The 17,628-nt window shown below is 37.1% G+C and overlaps 1 protein-coding gene across 1 annotated transcript in view; it reads left to right on the top strand.

Moving 5' to 3' along the window:
* The window catches only part of MALRD1 (MAM and LDL receptor class A domain containing 1), a 269,347-nt gene that overhangs the window by 77,566 nt on the left and 174,153 nt on the right, over positions 1-17,628 (top strand). Inside the window, exons 19-21 of the mRNA XM_074574506.1 lie at positions 7,979-8,066; positions 11,699-11,875; positions 14,324-14,501. Coding sequence (XP_074430607.1) covers positions 7,979-8,066; positions 11,699-11,875; positions 14,324-14,501 — 443 coding nt within the window. The remainder of the gene's footprint in view (positions 1-7,978; positions 8,067-11,698; positions 11,876-14,323; positions 14,502-17,628) is intronic.

The following is a 17,628-nucleotide window of genomic DNA, read 5'->3' as shown; positions in this document are numbered from 1 at the left end:
GACTTATACTGGTGTACTCCAGAAAATGGAGCTGACCCAATTTAGCCATGTTCTACTTCTTGCATGCAGCTTTGCTGGTATAATGCACATACATTTTTATCACCCCAAAGAGAGGTACAATTTCCTAGTGTGAAAAGCAATGTGAGGAGACCGTGTTTCAGCCTGCCACAGTTGCATATCAGTACGTGCAGCTAGGTCTTATCCTTACTTGCAGTATTGTTAGAAGGAAGCTGATTCTGAACGGTTTGTGCTCTTTCTTCTGTGTATCCTAGAAAACAAATCAAAATTATTGTGTATTTGCCCTAGGAACATTAAGCTGAAAAAAAGCCTGAAGTAGAAATATTTGACCCTTTCTAGAATACTTGAGTAAAGAGTGTTCCTCTTAGAAAGAGAGATGACTGAGTGTTCCTCTTAGAAAGAGAGATGACTGAGGTGTAACAGAGAAACATCAAGTCAACACTGTCATAGAGAGTGATCATTAATGATTTATCTGAATACAGAGAATGAGAGGTACTACGTGAACCTATTAGGCAACACAATCAAAGAAAAAAAAAGAAAGGAAATACTATTTTAGTATGGTCTGTTGTATGATTGCTGAGGGATGTTTTGGGTGCATGGAAGTATGAGTGGAATCAATAAGTAACCTGGCAAATTATTGAAAGAAAAGTCTGTTAAGGGCTACTAGCATAACAATGAGGCTACAACCTCCTGCCAATGATATACTGTCAAGAATTTGGGAGCTACCAATTCATGCCTGTTTTGTTTCCGACGTGGATGTGGCAGTATTCCACTGGGAGACACACGCTGCAGTTAGCTGGACAGCTGACCTAACCTCTGGTACATCTGTCCTCACGCTATGAGGCTTTGTGCTGCCAACAGCTTTTGGTGCATCGAAAGGCTCACCCTTTTTGATATTCTAACTGTGATTTCAGATTTTCTGCAGTTGCTTTCACCCTTATTGAACTAGGTTTATTATTGTCAAGTGTTGTTAGCCTTCTGCCTTGATTTGATTGTCTGCTTGCTTCCTTGTTCAGGCCCTCGTTTTCAGTGCATGCTGACATACCAGTAGGAGTTCCTTAATGTTTAGTTGGTCAGATACATATCTTTCATTAAATTCTGCTGTTGAAGCAGCTCTGAATTTATCAAGGACCTTTCTAAGATTTTTATTACACCTGTAATACCCACTTGTGATCATTTTTCTGTTATTGCTTTTGATCCATTCCCTGGTAGTGATTTTCACTACCATGTCATCATGGATTTCCACTCTAGTAACAGCTTCAGTTTCAACTTTCAATTTGTCATTCCTCATCTTCCTTCTCCTACTCTCCTTTGCACTTTCCCTAATAATCTAATGAGATTAAGTATTCAGCGATTCTCTTTTTCTTTTTTTTTTTTTTCCCCATTAAAGGTTACCACATGCTTCTGCTGCTGCTTCTCCAATTTTACTCCACATACATGGATATCCAGCCATATTTGCTGGAGCTTGGTAGCTTGCTTTCTGGGCACTAACTATTTTTCTTCCTCTCTGATCTGTGTGTTGACTTGTTTCATCCCTGATACCTGCTTGCATGTTGCCCATTACCCTGGTTTTCATACTTACATTGTGCTATTGATTTCTGACCTGTTTATAGTCATCATTCTCAGTTTTATTTTCACTGTGGAAATGTAAAGCCTGCGGTTGCTGGCTGACCTGTACAGTTTGGTATGCAGTTGCCTCTGAGCAATTGTTTATTAATTGACCAATAGATTAATATAGGTAGGGAAGTGCTACCCACATTTTCTAATCCTTCATTGATGTAGACTCACAGAATCACAGAATAGTTTGGGTTGGAACGGACCTTTAAAGATCATCCAGTTGTTGTGCCATCAACAGTTGCTGGCCCAAAAGTTTTCATAAAAATTGAAAAGAAAACTGTTCATGTCTTCTCTCAGGATACTCCTTAGCTCAGCATGAAGGAATTGCCTTAGTAGTAAGCACTGCATAGACCAGATACAAGTCTGTCCATGAAAGTCCTATCCAGGCTTCTCTGGATAGAGATGTAGAGATGTCTTTATTCAGCCCTTGACATCTTGACATGTTCCAGGGTACAAGAGAGAGGGACAAAAGTACTCAGGTCATAAGAAGCCACCCTGGTAAATGTAGGACGCATCTTTTACAACAGTAAGGCCCAGGAATGTGACATAGCGACACAGCCAGAATCCTGTAATTTTATTATATATTTATTTATTTATTTTTAATATCTGAGGAAATGGTGGTTGGGAGCAAGAAAGAAAGGATCTATGTAGTGCATAAGTGAATATGTGTGTAAGCTGCTGAACCTGCATACGCCTGTCATGGAAGGTCACCCAAGCAGCAAAACACTTATGGTAAAGGAGTGATGACGGGATTCCATCTGAAAGTAGTCCAGGGTACAATAATATGATTACAGCCAATAAAGGCTGATCATGTAAAAACACCACCATCAGCCTTGCCGCTGATTTGCTATTCACATATGACAGCTCACCTACTTTCTCTTGTATGCATCCTCGTCAAAAGAGCCTATCAGTTAGATCCAGCCTTTGAATCCTTAAACTGCCTGCATAATTAAGAAGGCGGCTATCGGAAATGACTGATGCTCTAAAAAAAAAAAAAAAACAACAAACCCTAAATTTATACAGGAACAATGAGGGGTTTTGTACCTTAGATGTGGGAGAAAATTTACAGTATCTTTTGGGGTTTTTTTTTTGGACTAGATTTGGTGTTGCTCCGTTAACCGTGGATGTTTTAGTGTTGTCTTTGAGCATATCCTTATCTGTCAAGTATTTTCATCACTTAGTGATTTTTAAGTAAATAAAAAAATATCATCATCCATCCTTTTTATAGAAAGAAAACATTTACATTTTTAATATTGCAAAAAGCAGACTTGCTAAAGGATATAAATGCATTTTTGGGCCCCTGTAGCCAACTGAACAGAAATTAAATTAATTTTGAGACTGAAAAATATCTTCAGATTTAAAGAGGGTTTCTTTCTACTTTTCTGTGTCTTCTGGGACTTTGGGGTTTTGTTTTGGTTTTATTTTTTTAACACTTCATATTTTCCATCTGGGTTGCTTTTGAAAATAATATCATTCTGCCATGATCCTTTGAAATAGAGGAGACTTTTGTAAATCTTTGCAGATGAAGTCAAAACTAACCGTGACCTTAAATTGGATTAATTATAGCTTTATCATTATAATTACTAGATAGATGCTTCCCAAGTGGGCAGGTTAACCATGTTGTTTTATAAAGCTAGAATCTCAGAAATTTTTAGACACTGACTATATAGTACTTGTGCAAATATTCTTCCAATGTTAATATTAGAGAATGAATGAATTAGAGAATGAACTTCTCTTGAGTGAAGTTTTGTGGCCTTAATACAGCAAAGTACTGACTCCCAGAATAAGTAAACAGTTATTAGTATTATGCTTGTCATCAGTCTCACCAACATCAGTCAAGAGTCTGAAACAGGATAGAAATGTGATTCTTCCCTGCACTTCAGAGAAATGCTTGAAAAAACATCATAAATCAGCATGAGGGTTCACAGGCCTATAGTGAAGTGTGAGAAAGTGCTTTACTGAGCTAGAACTAGTGTTTTTCAGTATCTTGTAAAACCAAACACTATAAAACATCAAATATTTGACACAAGATTTTTCATATGTGATGTGTATATGCTTAAGATCATTGGTAAGAATTCATTTGGACTCGTGTTTGAAGACTTTTGAAGTCTTGAGATGTTAACTTCTAATGCATTTTAGATGGACACAAAAGGAAAGGGCTGGTAGGTTTTGAAGAGGGGCAGTGGAATCTTGAGCTTTTCTACGTGTATTGTTAAAATGTTGTGGTGACCTAATGTTGATAATCTTTCCAGCAGCTGAGGGTGTCTCTCCACTTGTGCTTGTTTTTGGGGGCAGAAGGGCTCCACGCTATGTGTAGTAGCCCTGATTGTCCAGTCATTCTCTCCATGAGGGGGAAAGCTGGAACATGCCGTGGCACCCCTTCTACCAGTACACTCAGATTTTTTTACTTTTTTTTTCCCAAGAGAAACTATGGTGCGGAAGGTACAGAGAAAAAGTTCAGTGCCATGTAGTCAGGATGCAACTACTGGACACCTAGACGAGAGATCTGGGAAACGGTCTCAGGTCCCACAGTGCCTTCTCCTTTGATGGCAGCTGAGGAAGCAGACACAAAACCAGGGACGAATAAATTACCATGTTTGGACTCACTTATCAAAGAAGCCAATACGTCTTATTTGACGTGAACTAATAATTCAAGAGGTCAAATTAAATTTAAATTTCTCAGACTTTTTTTAAATCACATTTTTTTCTGAAAAAAAATGTGAGTTCGCTCAGTAAATAGCTTCCCTTTTCTATGAACTTCTTGGCTTATCCCTATAGGAATATGTTCATGTGTTCTTGAAAAAAAAAACATCCTACTGTGAAGACTTATTGTGACATGACTGTTGATGAAGGTATTTTGATAAAAAGGAGTTTTGTAGCAAGAAATCTTGATACAGATTTCACACAATTTGTGGTTTTATGGCTTGTCCTTTATCTGTAATTACAAAAGTTCCATCATATCATAAGAAATTGGTTACTTGGCAAAAGTTCTGTCAGTTATTCATACTATTATCCACTTGTGTGGTTGTTCTTTCCTCTTCAAACCAAATCACATGGTTTCTTGCCAGAAATAATCATAGCAAACCTAGTCAAAATAGCATGCTCTGACTACTAATAAAGTCCCTAAGTAACACAACTGACACTTCCTGTGACAAATCTGAGATATTGTTTGGCTATATTATTAGGTAAATACTTCATAACTGATATCACTATTTCCTACACATTTAGAAATTTTCAGAATTTTGGATACCTCACAATTCCAATCTAGTTTAAACTGTGATTGTATGGAAATTAAGATTTTATTTTGCTAACCTTCAGTGGGATTTGGCTAGTGACAGAAATGTACAGAACAGTATTACCCATTGTAATTCCTCTACTAACACTTGTCATAGTGTTCCTTCACCCTTCAAAAACCTATTTTATTCAAAATCTTAAGGGATAAATCCTTTTCTGTATACAGAGAGTCATTCTAATACATACATGCTTTTCATCAAGTTTTTTTCCCCCTTTTTTATGTAACATACCTTTTGCTACCTTTATAGATTTCATTGAGACTGGATCTCTAGAGTTCTGAAAACTGGAGAAATTGGGAACTACTTATCCTCATTCAAATAATAAATGAGATGTGAAATGAGCTTCATGGTAGACGAGTTCCCTCGAGGTTGTTTAATAATAGCTTATGAAGTTTGCAGAATTTCAGCTGGCAAATTAATTTAAGCGGTCAGTGTTTAACCACAGCTGCAGAGAGACTAAGTTTTGTACTGCAGCCCTAACTCATAAATCGGTCCTATTTTCAGTTTTAAGTCTGTACCTTTGTTACATTTTCTGTATTACTGCATTCATGCTATATGCCAAAGTGTCAGAGTCTCCACGTACATAAATAAATAAATAAAAAAAGAATTTGCGTGGGGAGATTTTAAGGAATACAATCCTAATCGTCGTCATAAAAATAAAGAGGTTCTCTGAATTGAATTTCCCCTGCAGAACTGTGTCCTGCCACTTCTGTCTTTGGATATTTTTATGCCCTTAAAAGTATTCCTTCTTAAGGTGTGGAAGTGCAACATCCTCTAGAGACAGTTTTGTGGAAGACGATACATAAGGATGGCCTCAGACCATGTGAATGTCATAGCAGGGGAGACTGGTATAGGGAGCTGTGAGGAGAAAAGCCCCTTGACCTGCTGGTTAACATTCCACAGAAGAATAGTGTAGTTTGGAGGGGGGTTGGGTTTCTCTTAGTAATAACTGTAAGTTGAGTTAACAAATCCTTTGCCTCTTCATCTGAATTTTAGCTCATTTATAAGTAATTAATTTTGAGTAGTTAATCATTCATGCTTTGAAAACAAAGCCAAAATTTTATTTAAACTGCTGTGTGTTTGCCAGTCAAAATTACACTCAAAGGAATTTTGTCATTTTGGAATAATAGGTTTTCTTACGTGGCAATTCCAAGTGATAGATGTCTTGATTTGTCCTGTTTCTAAGCATTTTTATGCTATTGGTACCAGTACTGTAGCATTGCCCCATTTTAACCTAAACAAGAAACAAAAGATTGGAGTAATATTGTAAAGAATATTTGTGGATATTCTGAGGGAAAAATAAGAATCCCATACTGAGATGAGAGGAGCAAGAAATAATACTATCATTTCTGGTTGTCATTCACATTAGATACATTTTATGCTAAAATAACCCATCTTTAGCATATCCATACTAAGGTACATATATCCATCTTCTTTTAGCATACTCATTTATTTTGTCTAATGGACATAATCTATAAATGAAGACTAATAATTTTTATTTACCCTGGTGGTATCAGCATCAGCAATAAATTTGCTATCCACATTCAACTTCAGAGTAGCAGAAATAAATTTGTCAGCGTTAACATATTAAGACGGATGTTATTCTCTTACTTTTACAGTGTTCAGGCCATTCCTTGCACCTTTTAAATATTATTTCCTCCTGTTACATGTTAATAAATTTCAAGTGTGACTTATAAAAGCTCTGCTTACCAGGTGAGCAATGGTTCTTAGTGTGTAGATGAATTCTCTTATTTCCCTCAAGTTACTGAGTAGCTTGTTTAATACACAGTGCTGATTTCTGAAACTGGAAATCCTTTACAGGACTTCATTTACTATAGGACAAAAGAAATACTGAAATTTGAAATGCAAGCATATATTTTTGAAATTATATTTGATGTGAGGATGTTTCCAGAATATCAGTGATATTTGATCAAAAGAATTGAGACACATATCTACACAGAATTGCTTTACATCTTCGAGTAAGGAGCAGTGCTTCATTACCTGTTGAAAATAAGCTTTCTTTGCAAAGAAAATTGCAAATAAGTAAATCACAACAAAAACATTAGATCTAACAATACTGTGAAGCGGTATTGCAACATTTTTGCAACTATTTATACTCCATTCCTTTATAGGAGTTGTCTATTGAACTGACGAACGAACAGTGAAAAATGCATTTGAAATCTTATGCAGCATTCCAGAATAATCTGGAAGTTTGAGTGTGTGTGTGTGTGTAAGATGTGACATAAGTATTTAAAAAAAATATATATCAAAGAAATAACTTTAACATTTGAACCCCACTGGATCAGCAAAACCATTTATTTATATTTTTTAAAATGTATAGTTTGAGGAGGGTTTATTTTTTATCAATAGGAATTTATAGATTAGTTAAATTAAGAAAATTCTTACTAAATCTTTCCCTAATCACTTGCTTGGATTTTTACCATTCAGCAGCAGTCAGAAGAAAAGAGGATTATTCAGTCACCCAGAGAGTATTTTACAAATGCTAACCTCTCCCACTCCTTGACAGTAGACAATAACAAGAAAGCAAGCGTATACAGCATTGGCAACTCTAATAAAATAGAATATTTTTCTTTATAAGGTTTCATAGCACATCTCTAACCTGCTTAATTGTTTTCATCACAGTTAGATTTGTGTAAGGGTATATAATTTATTCACATGAATATTATTATAGTTAATCATGATTAATGTTATTACAATAAGTACCCAAGGAGCTAATCATAATATGCCACTTATGATAACGTCTTGCCATAATTTTATATCACAATGATGTTTCAGTGGATTTGCACGATTGTGAAGCCAACCATTCTGTTATAGTTCACTGTGATTAATGTGACCACCAGTGAAAGCTGATAATAATGTCTTTTTCGTAAAGTGCCACTAAATAGAATATATCCCCTACAATGAACTTAATCTCATTTGAAGTGTGAAATGTGGTAAATGACTCCTCTGTCAATTCATAAGAAATATTTAGTGAGAAGTGGAAGTTTACTACACACCAAAAAATTGTTTTGTTATTCTTGTTTCCCTAGATCTTGGTGAAAGGTATCGTAGGAGATGGTTTCACTGGAGACATTGGACTTGATGACATGTCTTTTCTAGGCTGTACCCTTTATAATGGTAAGAACAGAGATAAAGTGTACATCTCCTAGCTGTGAGCTGACTCTTTGCTGTAATTTGTAAATATTGCTACTGGAAAAGCAAAAACCTGATCAAACTGTGACTCATGCCTGACAAGGAAAGCCAGACTTGTTTCCTTGCTTTTCAGACCCTCATATCCAGCCATCAGCACAAAATAGTTTCTGCTGTGCAGGTAAAGTCCAAAAGACCCTCGGTAAGAAGCGTGCAGCCTCCAAACTGCTTGAGATCTTGATTCCTAGAAGCAAAAAGAAACTTCCTTCAGTTTAAAACCATTACCCCTCGTCCTATCACTACAGGCCCTGATAAAGAGTCCCTCTCCACCTTTTCTGTAGGTCCTCTTTAAGTACTGGAAGGCCACTATAAGGTCTCCCCGGAGCCTTCTCTTCTCCAGGCTGAACAACTGCAACTCTCTCAGCCTGTCTTCATAGGAGAGGTGCTCCAGCCCTCTAATCATTTTTGTGGCCCTCCTCTGGACTTACTTCAACAGGTCCACGTCCTTCTTAAGTTGGGGATTCCAGAGCTGGACGCAGTACTCCAGGTGGGGTCTCATGAGAGAAGAGTAGAGGGGCAGAATCACCTCCCTCGAAGGCTGGCCATGCTTCTTTTGATGCAGCCCAGGATGTGGTTGGCTTTCCAGACAGTGAAAGCACATTGCTGGCTTGTGCTGAGCTTCTCATCAATCAAAACCCCCAAGTCCTTCTCCTCAGGGCCGCTCTCAATCCATTCTTTGACCAGCCTGTGCATGTGGCTTGGGATTGCCCCAACCCACATGCTGGACCTTGCACTTGCCTGGTTGAATTTCATGAGGTTACATGGGCCCGCTTCTGAAGCCTGTCCAGGTCCCTCTGGATGGCATTCCTTCCCTCCAGTGTATCAACCGCCCCACACAGCTTGGTGTCATTGACAAACTTGCTGAGGGTGCACTCAATCCCACTGTCCATGTTGCCAAGATGTTAAATAGTACCAGGACCAGTACTGACCCCTGAGGACACCACTGGCCACTGCTTGCCACTTGGACATTGAGCCATTGACTACAACTCTTAGGGTTCAGCCATACAGCCAATACCTTGTCCACAGAGTGGTCTATCCATCAAATACACTTCTCTCCAATTTAGAGACAAGGGTGTTTTGTGGGACAGTGTCAGATGTCTTGCACAAGTCCAGGTAGATGATGTCAATAATTCTCAATGTTTTTACTGTGCCAACTGCTCTCACGTTACAGCGCACAAACAGTTCAGATGATAGAACAGCCTGCCCTCAGAAGTCATTGCTACCTAGGGCAGTAGAATGTCTACAGAATTGTAACATATTATGTCCCAAAATACATGTACTTCAAGACACAGATTCCAGACTTGTCATTTCATCACAGAAGGGATTTTAAGAGCACTGGTGTTAGCTGCAGAAGGCATTACAGTGTTATATATGGTGTGACAGTTGATGTACAGTCATAATAGGGCTGTAGAACAGCAAATAACTTAGGACAGTGTCTGAAAATTAGCATCCTAACACTAACTAAAAAATCCTGGTGCAGATGCATTTTATTCTGCTACTTCAAAAATTTCTTGTAGATATGGTTAGGTCTACTAGGAATATCAAGTGCATATGGCATGTTTCTTCTGCAGGTAATTATCTCACATTTTACCAAGTTTATATAGTGTACGACATTCATTATAAAATTTTGAATATAAAGGTTTTTTTGTAAATACTCAGCTAATATGCAATGCCTTATATTCGAGGAAGAAAAGCTAATAAAAAAATTCCTACATGTTTACAAATGAGGTATAAAAAAAAAGTTTTACAAATAAACAAGAAGTTGCAAAGTACAGAGAGTCAGTGATTAAAAGGTCGTAAATAAGACAAAAAAGCTCATTTTTTGTGGAAAGATAAAACAAAAATACTCAAGTATAATGGCAGACAGAGCTGAATAGGAAACAGGTTTTGTGTTCTGTACATTTTTAAAAACGCTTTTAGTATTGGGAGTAATTTTTGAGAACTTTTCAGGGTCCCGCCTCTATTTTCTTTCCTTCACATCATGAAAAATCCCAACAACCAAAAAGGAGTCAAAGAGAACAATCTGCAAAATAGTCAATAGCTATGGCATATTTCACCATATTTAATGCAAGTTGGATCAGGGAAAAAAAGCCGGACTCCCACTTCCCTGAACCTTCTAGAATTAAACAGTAGCTGCCCAGTTGCTCTTGTTCCACTTCAAATAACAAAATACTGAGTAGGGAGAGATGGGCTTGATAGCTTGATGTTAAAGTCCCTGATAAGTAATATTAAAGATGTCAAAACTTGAGCATACTGCTGTGATGCATCATTTGAAAGCCCTAACTAATGGCTGTTCAATGATGCTTACTCTCAACAAAATGGTATTTCATAAATTATAGAAAATAAACCATTTCAAAAGAGAGAAAGGAGCTGATTCTCCTTTCCTTTCAGGTGTTGTGAAGGTTATGGTACTTTTTCTCCTGTTGCAGTGGATTAGGAGTAGAGACTTGAATGTGGCATTTATAATTAAGAATTTCTTACCAATAAGGTCCTTGCTACTATTATGAGTTGTACATACATTTATTATGTGATGCAATTATTCCTTCAAAAGGTTCCTTCCCCTAAGTCTTTTGTTTGAGTCTTAGGATATTATGGAAGTATCATTCATTTGATTGGAGTATAATTCATTTGATGTCATAGAAGTGCTTTCTACCTTATGAAAGAGAAATAGCTCCTGCACTTGGGGAATTTATTATCAGTCTTAGTGCTCCAGGCCTCAGGGGAAAAAAAAAATTCCTTGCTGACCCAGACACATTTTACACAAAAAGTCTTCACGTGGACTTTTTAATTAACTCAGGTGTATTGCTCAGGTGCATTGTGCACTACAGCTAATAATTTCATTAAGAATTAAATTTAAAGAAGGAGTTATATAATGAAAATTCCTTTTATGAACAATAATAGCAAGGGTTTTCAAGAAATGAGACTAAGCCTGAAGAAAGGTTCATCATAAAGAAATGGGGGAAAGGCAAAGACAATTGATTTGAAAGAAGTGGTAATGAGTTTGAACGAAACACAAAGGAAGTGGTGAAACAAGATGATGACCTCAAAATAATTTTTCTAATGAGAAAAAAATATTTTTTTCAGTGATGAAATTACAAGTTAAGAAGGTTACATAGTAATTTCCACAGTCAATTGCAGTAATTGATGTGTTAAAAAAAAAAAAAGCCATTATCATCGGAATAATCTGTTAGCCTTGGTTCACAGGGAGATTACGTTTTTGTGATTGCTCTGTCAGTCTCCATGGCATTAGCTTTTTGAAATGGCTCACTGACTTAATTCAAATTTGAAAGGCAGGTAAGAGGTGTAAATAAATTCCTGCAGCTGTTGAGGATTGTATGAATGGTGGTTGGCTAGCATGACCAACCTAGTGCTTTCCACTGAGGAAACGTTCAATTTCATTCCTACTGGGCAGAATTTAAGTCATTCAACTTGGCCACTCAGGCATGTTTCCAGTAAAGCTATATCCTTGACAAAGGTAGGAGTAGCAATGGGAGAAATCATTACAAAACTAGAATGTCTTAGTCCTATCACTCAATATCTTGTTGTTTTGCTTTTCAAAGGAAACTTGCCAACAATCTCTACAACTACTTCAGGAACTTCAGTTCCTGCCACGCTCCCCGTGAACAACTGCACAGAAGAGGAGTTTGTCTGTAGAGCCTCTGGCCATTGCATCCAGATGATCCAGAAGTGTGATTTTAGACCTGACTGCTCTGATAAGTCTGATGAATCAGCTTGTGGTGAGTGTACTAAATCTTGCTTTGCTACCTTATTAGTTTGTGGTTGTTAAACACATTGCTTTAACTACTCTGTATTTACCTTTGCAATTTGTTATCAACACCTAGATGCTATTTTTAATGGGATATTCCTCAGAAAAACAATAATATTTTGCTCTTACTGTGTGAATCAGATCTTAGGCACTTTCTGCCTTCTGAGGGGCTGATTCAGACTTGGCATTACAATTCAACTTACTACTGAAATGGGGTGGGAGGGAAGGAATCCTTCCAACCCCAATGACTGGGAGCTATACGTGATAATTTTTTTTGTAAGTGAGCATAACTTCTTAAATTAAGTGACCTATGACATATGTAAATTTTTCAAAAGTTTTCCAGTCCAGACTTGAAGAGAGAATAACTTTATAGTCTCATGTTTGGGGTGCACATCTGGGAGACTTTTGTCCACTTCTTACCTACTTCAATGAATATGAGGATTGAGGGTTTTTTTTTAATACAAAGTATTTTCATTAGCAGCAAGGATTGTGAAATTCAGCCTACTCTGCATGGAAGTGAATTCCAGCCTGTAAATTCCTAGAGCTCTGATGGTCAGATAGGAACACTGGAACTGAGACAATGGACAGGGTCACCACATGTTGTCTGTAGAGGTCTATTATATTTGTTGTTTGCTTCTGAGTTGCAGCAGTTGACACCATAGCATTTTAGAATAAATTGTTGATGACTTTTTTTAGTCTTAAAGCACAGTACTTGAAAATACTGCTGTACCAAAGCTGACTAATGAGGGGGTGGACATCTAGAGACAGTGACCTCATCAACTCTGCAAGCAAAACTATTCTCACTGAAGATCAAAACTCTGCATTCCTTACACATTGTGTAGGGAACTCAATCACCTCTGTCAGGGCTGAGGGTTCAATGAGGAAGAGTAACAGTAGACTCCCTCTGTTTATTTCTTATGTGGGAATAACTCTGGAAGAAATGAATCTGATATATAAATATCACTGAATAATTTCCTATAATACAAAAAAACACCAGCCATTGAAATTCTGCCCTGAAAAATAAATGTGGAGTCCTTTGGATAGAATTTTTTTTTTTTTCCCCTCAGAAATTTACATTATCTTGCAAAACATGTTTTCCTTCTGTGAGAGATAAATATTGTGGAGAATACACTTCTACATATTTGCACTGTCTGAAGTCTCCCATCACTACAGCAATGATGGCAATTTATCACTCGAATGACAATGCTGGAATAGTGTTAAGCATGTCCTGACTGAGGACAGAAATATGTTTTCAGGAAGGTGTTATCTCTCTCAGAGGCATTTGAAACATAATGTTTACAAAACACATTAGAATGGGGGAATAAACACTTAATACTATGCCACTCATCACTCTCAGGGAATGTCATAAATCTTTACATGGGTAACTCATGAGATTGCATTGGCTGTGGTTCGCTTCCTTACTGGACATATACAAGCTATTAATCAAAACTCACGCCCTCCTTAGTCTACCATTTTTAGGCTCCAAGGAAGGAAGCATCAGGCGTATTCTCCTAATGCACTATGATTTCTTGATATAGAAGTTACCTCAGCTACACTAGCATTTGAACTTTGTGGGTTAAAATAAATTCTTGTTTCCCTGCACAATTCTTGCAGCAGTCACTTAGATTTGAGTATAATAATCTGTTTCAAAATTCTGGAGAGTGCCAAGACTCACCTTGGATCACCTAGACAAAGTTTCTGCAAAATATTCAGGAAGATATACTGGAGATTAAATATTCATAGCAGAAATGGAAAATAAGTGGGTTTCTTTCCCCTAAATATTCTTACAGGGGGATGCATTGTGATGAAGGGACAGTAGTAAGCTTACTTTTCTTGTCTAGTTGCTCAGGAATCAAAAACTAAGGCACAGGCAGCTGCATATTTGTTTCGTAAGATAACAATTCAGTATTTGTCACAAATACCAAATAGCTGCATTGTTATGTGGCTTTCAGGTATCATAGTGACTGCTTTAAATATTGATTTGGATTTTTGGAGTTTTGGTCATGGACTTTGTATGCAAGGTGCAATGAGTTTTTAATGTCATCAGACTGAAGAAAGAACCATGCAGCAGCTGGCAGATTCATAGCTGATGAATTTTACATGTGTTTCAATGTATAGCAAACAACAGATTATTAGAATGGCATGAAAGCTGGTCAGAACACATATGAAGGTAGATATTGAGGTGCAAAAGAATTGGTATATTCCCAAAATTAGAACCTGCCTAATAGAAAACAACATAGAAAATATAATTGATATTTTATCTATAGAGGAAAAACTGTACATGTTAGTACTGTATAGGTATTCATGGATACTATAAATTGAATTCTTTTGAATGCCATGTTGTTTGCTTTATCATAACATAAATTAATGATTTCCAATTTTTATATAAACCTGAAATGTTCACTGTTCATCTCTAAAGTTATGGAAGACTGCGACTTTGAGGATAAAACCCAGTGTGGATGGTATCAACCAGCCTCGGAACAGATGTCAGGAAATTATTCCATCCGTACCACAAACGTATTCAAGTGGGAACTTGGAAGAGGGGCAAATCTCTACCCTGAGCAAGAAAAACACTGCCCGTTAATTGATCATACTACGTGAGTACAATTTTTCAGATATTTGAATCTTTCTTGGACTGCGTGAGTTTAGCCACGTATGGATTGTCAGGAGGAAAGACTGCTCAGTTCACAATACTGAAGCAGTTTACTGATTTATTAATGGCATATAATTAACTGACGATCAGTGAAGTAGATATGCAGGATCAACAGCATCAATACAACAAATGAATCAAAGTACAAAATGTTAATAAACAGGTACAAGTTTCTAAACACTCTTCTATAAGTAATTCCCCAAAGTTTCGCTACCTCCCCATCCAGAGAAACACGTGTACGCTGCCTCTCCCAGAGGACGGGTGGGGTACAACCATGTTCCCCCTCATGATAAAAAAGCTTGGAGACATGGCTGCCTATAATCTGTTAATAAATATTCCATGAGAAATCAACCCTCCTTGTCGCATCCCTGTCAGACCACCCCCTAGGTGCAGGCTATTTGCAGCATCCAGTGGGGACAATACTCTGGTCTATGAAGTGGTAGTGGCATCAGCAAGATGGCCTCTGGCATGTCAAAAACAGGTTTTGGCTGCTGCTCTTTCCACTCCACAATCTCTCCCCACTATTACAAATTTTCATCCTACTTCTATCCTTCTTTTCAAGCTGACTTCTCCTTTGTTTGAAAGAGGTCTTTGCAATTCACTGGCTGTTTAATTTAGTCGATGGTGGTCTCATCTTGATCAGTTTCGGGCAAATACCTTCTCAGATGGTCTTTATTCACCCGGACAGTGTACGCTCACTTTTCTACCTTACTAGCTGCTGTTATCCCAGCAGTTTTGCCCAAGGATGAGCAGTGCAAGTTACCCCAACAACGGGTCTTGTTGACCCATTGAATCCTGCTGACATTTAATAATTAACTAAAGCAGTTCAAAACGACTGTAGAGTTAAATTCAGTTTAATTGATATTTTACCATTTTTTCTGATAAACGACATAATTTCATAGTAAAATAAAAAATATTTCTGTTCTCTCAGCGAAGATTTCTAAATTAGATTTGGATTCCAGGTAGATTGCCTATGATAATTGCGAACTCCTCCCAAAGACATTCCTTGATTTGTCTCAAGGTGCAAAAATTATCTGTTTCCCATAGAGATTCGGGTTTACCTGTGTTGGTTTTTTTTTCTAAAAAATGTAAGGAATGTGATTTTAAAAATGCATTACAGCCGTTTATTATTCCAGTTGAAAATAACAGTTAAGATTTAGTAAAACGAATCTCTCCAGGTGATTAGCAAATATATTGAGTAGAAACAAATTTCAATGTCATACAACTTCATTTTCATCTAATAAGGAAATTTCTGTGTAGCATCATTCTTCTGAACAGAAAAATACTTGCCTAGTTCTAGCGACAGGCATGTTTACTTTCTGTGACAACAGTCCAGAGTGCAAAAATCGACTTTAAATTAAAACCACTCCAACAGACTCCTTGCAATATTCCTACTAGTTTAAAATGAGATTATATTGCATTTACTCAGCTTGAGAGCATTTATGTCACTATAAAAGGATCAGCTCAATGTATTAGTTTCACTATGTATTTCATTAAAATCACTGCATATTTTTACAAAAAAAAAAAAGGAAAACAACCCAAAAAATCCTCATTCAGTAATAGCAAAAAAGAATTACAGTGCTACCTAATTGTTTCAGTGTCTCTACATTATATATAGGAAGTGTATTGCATAAAAAAGAGCAACTATTTATGTTAAATTGGCTGTCAAATCTTTCATTGACTGCTATTTAATTGTTCTATATTAGCCGATACCAGCACTGTATGTGTGCTTAGTAAATCCTCTCACAGCCTTTCCACTACAGGTTTTGCATTGGCACAGCGATACCTGAAAGTGTATTACTGTTTTTCAACATATTTTCAGGGTTTAATGCAACTAGCAGTACATTGAAAAGGACTGATGAAAAAAAGAAAGTAAATGATGCATAGAGATTGCAGTTTTCAGGCAACACTGAAATGTATTGCTGCTGTGATGTTTCACATGAGATGTAATTTGGTTGTACTGTTTCCCCATTCCCTTTGTTTATGGGCCTGTAGAAGAGAACAGGAGCGTGGTGCTTCCAAATTACAGCAGGAGATGCAGAGCAGCAGTTTTGTTGAATTAAAACCCTACAATGTTTTGGTTTATTTTCTCATCCATTTTCCCCACATTTCCATGGAGTTAGCTGAGAGGAGCTGTAATACTGTAATCCTGTGTGTTTGCTAATTAAAATAAAACACGCAGGATTATCCTGATGCAAGAGCGGGTGACAGTGCAGCTTACAATGAGTTCTTTCATCAGAAATACCTGTGAATAGTTGGAGATTCAAACCGTCTGCTTCCCACAGAATATGTATTTGGGCTAGCCACATGTAGGCTGATGAATTGTAAGTTGGAGGTGTGAGTCTTTGAAGCTGTAATTACATTAATTAAGTGAAAGTAATGACTTCAGAAATGGAGGAAAGAGCAGCTTGTATGTTTGTATATAAGCCCAAGGCTGGAGCAACAGAAGTCGTCATGGGAGTCTGCTGTGGCAGCCTGACAGTCCTTGGCTTGAGCTGGAGAAAGGCTGGCATGTGTTTTGCAAAGAACTATGCGGCATTGGCATCATGCACTGACAAGACCATTATGCGCATATGAATGTAGAGCTCTTATGGCATGTTTCTACACTTAGCAAACAGGAATTCTCTATTGCAGTTAGGTTTCTAAATGCTATAATGATGAAAGTATCAATTTGTGTAGGCTTAAACAAGTGTATAGAATAGACACCAGCAAATGGGTAACTCCATAAATTTATTTCTATTTTAGAGAAACTGGTTAGTGATGTAGCAAATTCTTTGACATTATTAATGATGTTTGGGTACAACTGTTATTTGAAAACTTTGTAGGCACTTAATTGATGTGATAATTCATATCCAAATCTGTCATCAAAACTAATGAATCAAAACAAAAAAGGATGTGGAACTAAAATTCTAAGCTCACATGATAATTATTGCTGTGTAAATAGCTCCCTTGATAACCATAGGTTTAATACATCTGTCTTGTTTTTGTGTCTGCTTTTCAATCATTATCAGACACTAGCACAGCAAAAAATAGGAAAAATTAAAGGCTTCAAGTAATATACTTAAGCCCAGCAG

This window comes from Larus michahellis, chromosome 2 (genome assembly GCF_964199755.1).
Source record: "Larus michahellis chromosome 2, bLarMic1.1, whole genome shotgun sequence".
Lineage (NCBI taxonomy): Eukaryota > Metazoa > Chordata > Aves > Charadriiformes > Laridae > Larus > Larus michahellis.
This window is presented reverse-complemented; position numbering and strand designations above follow the sequence as displayed.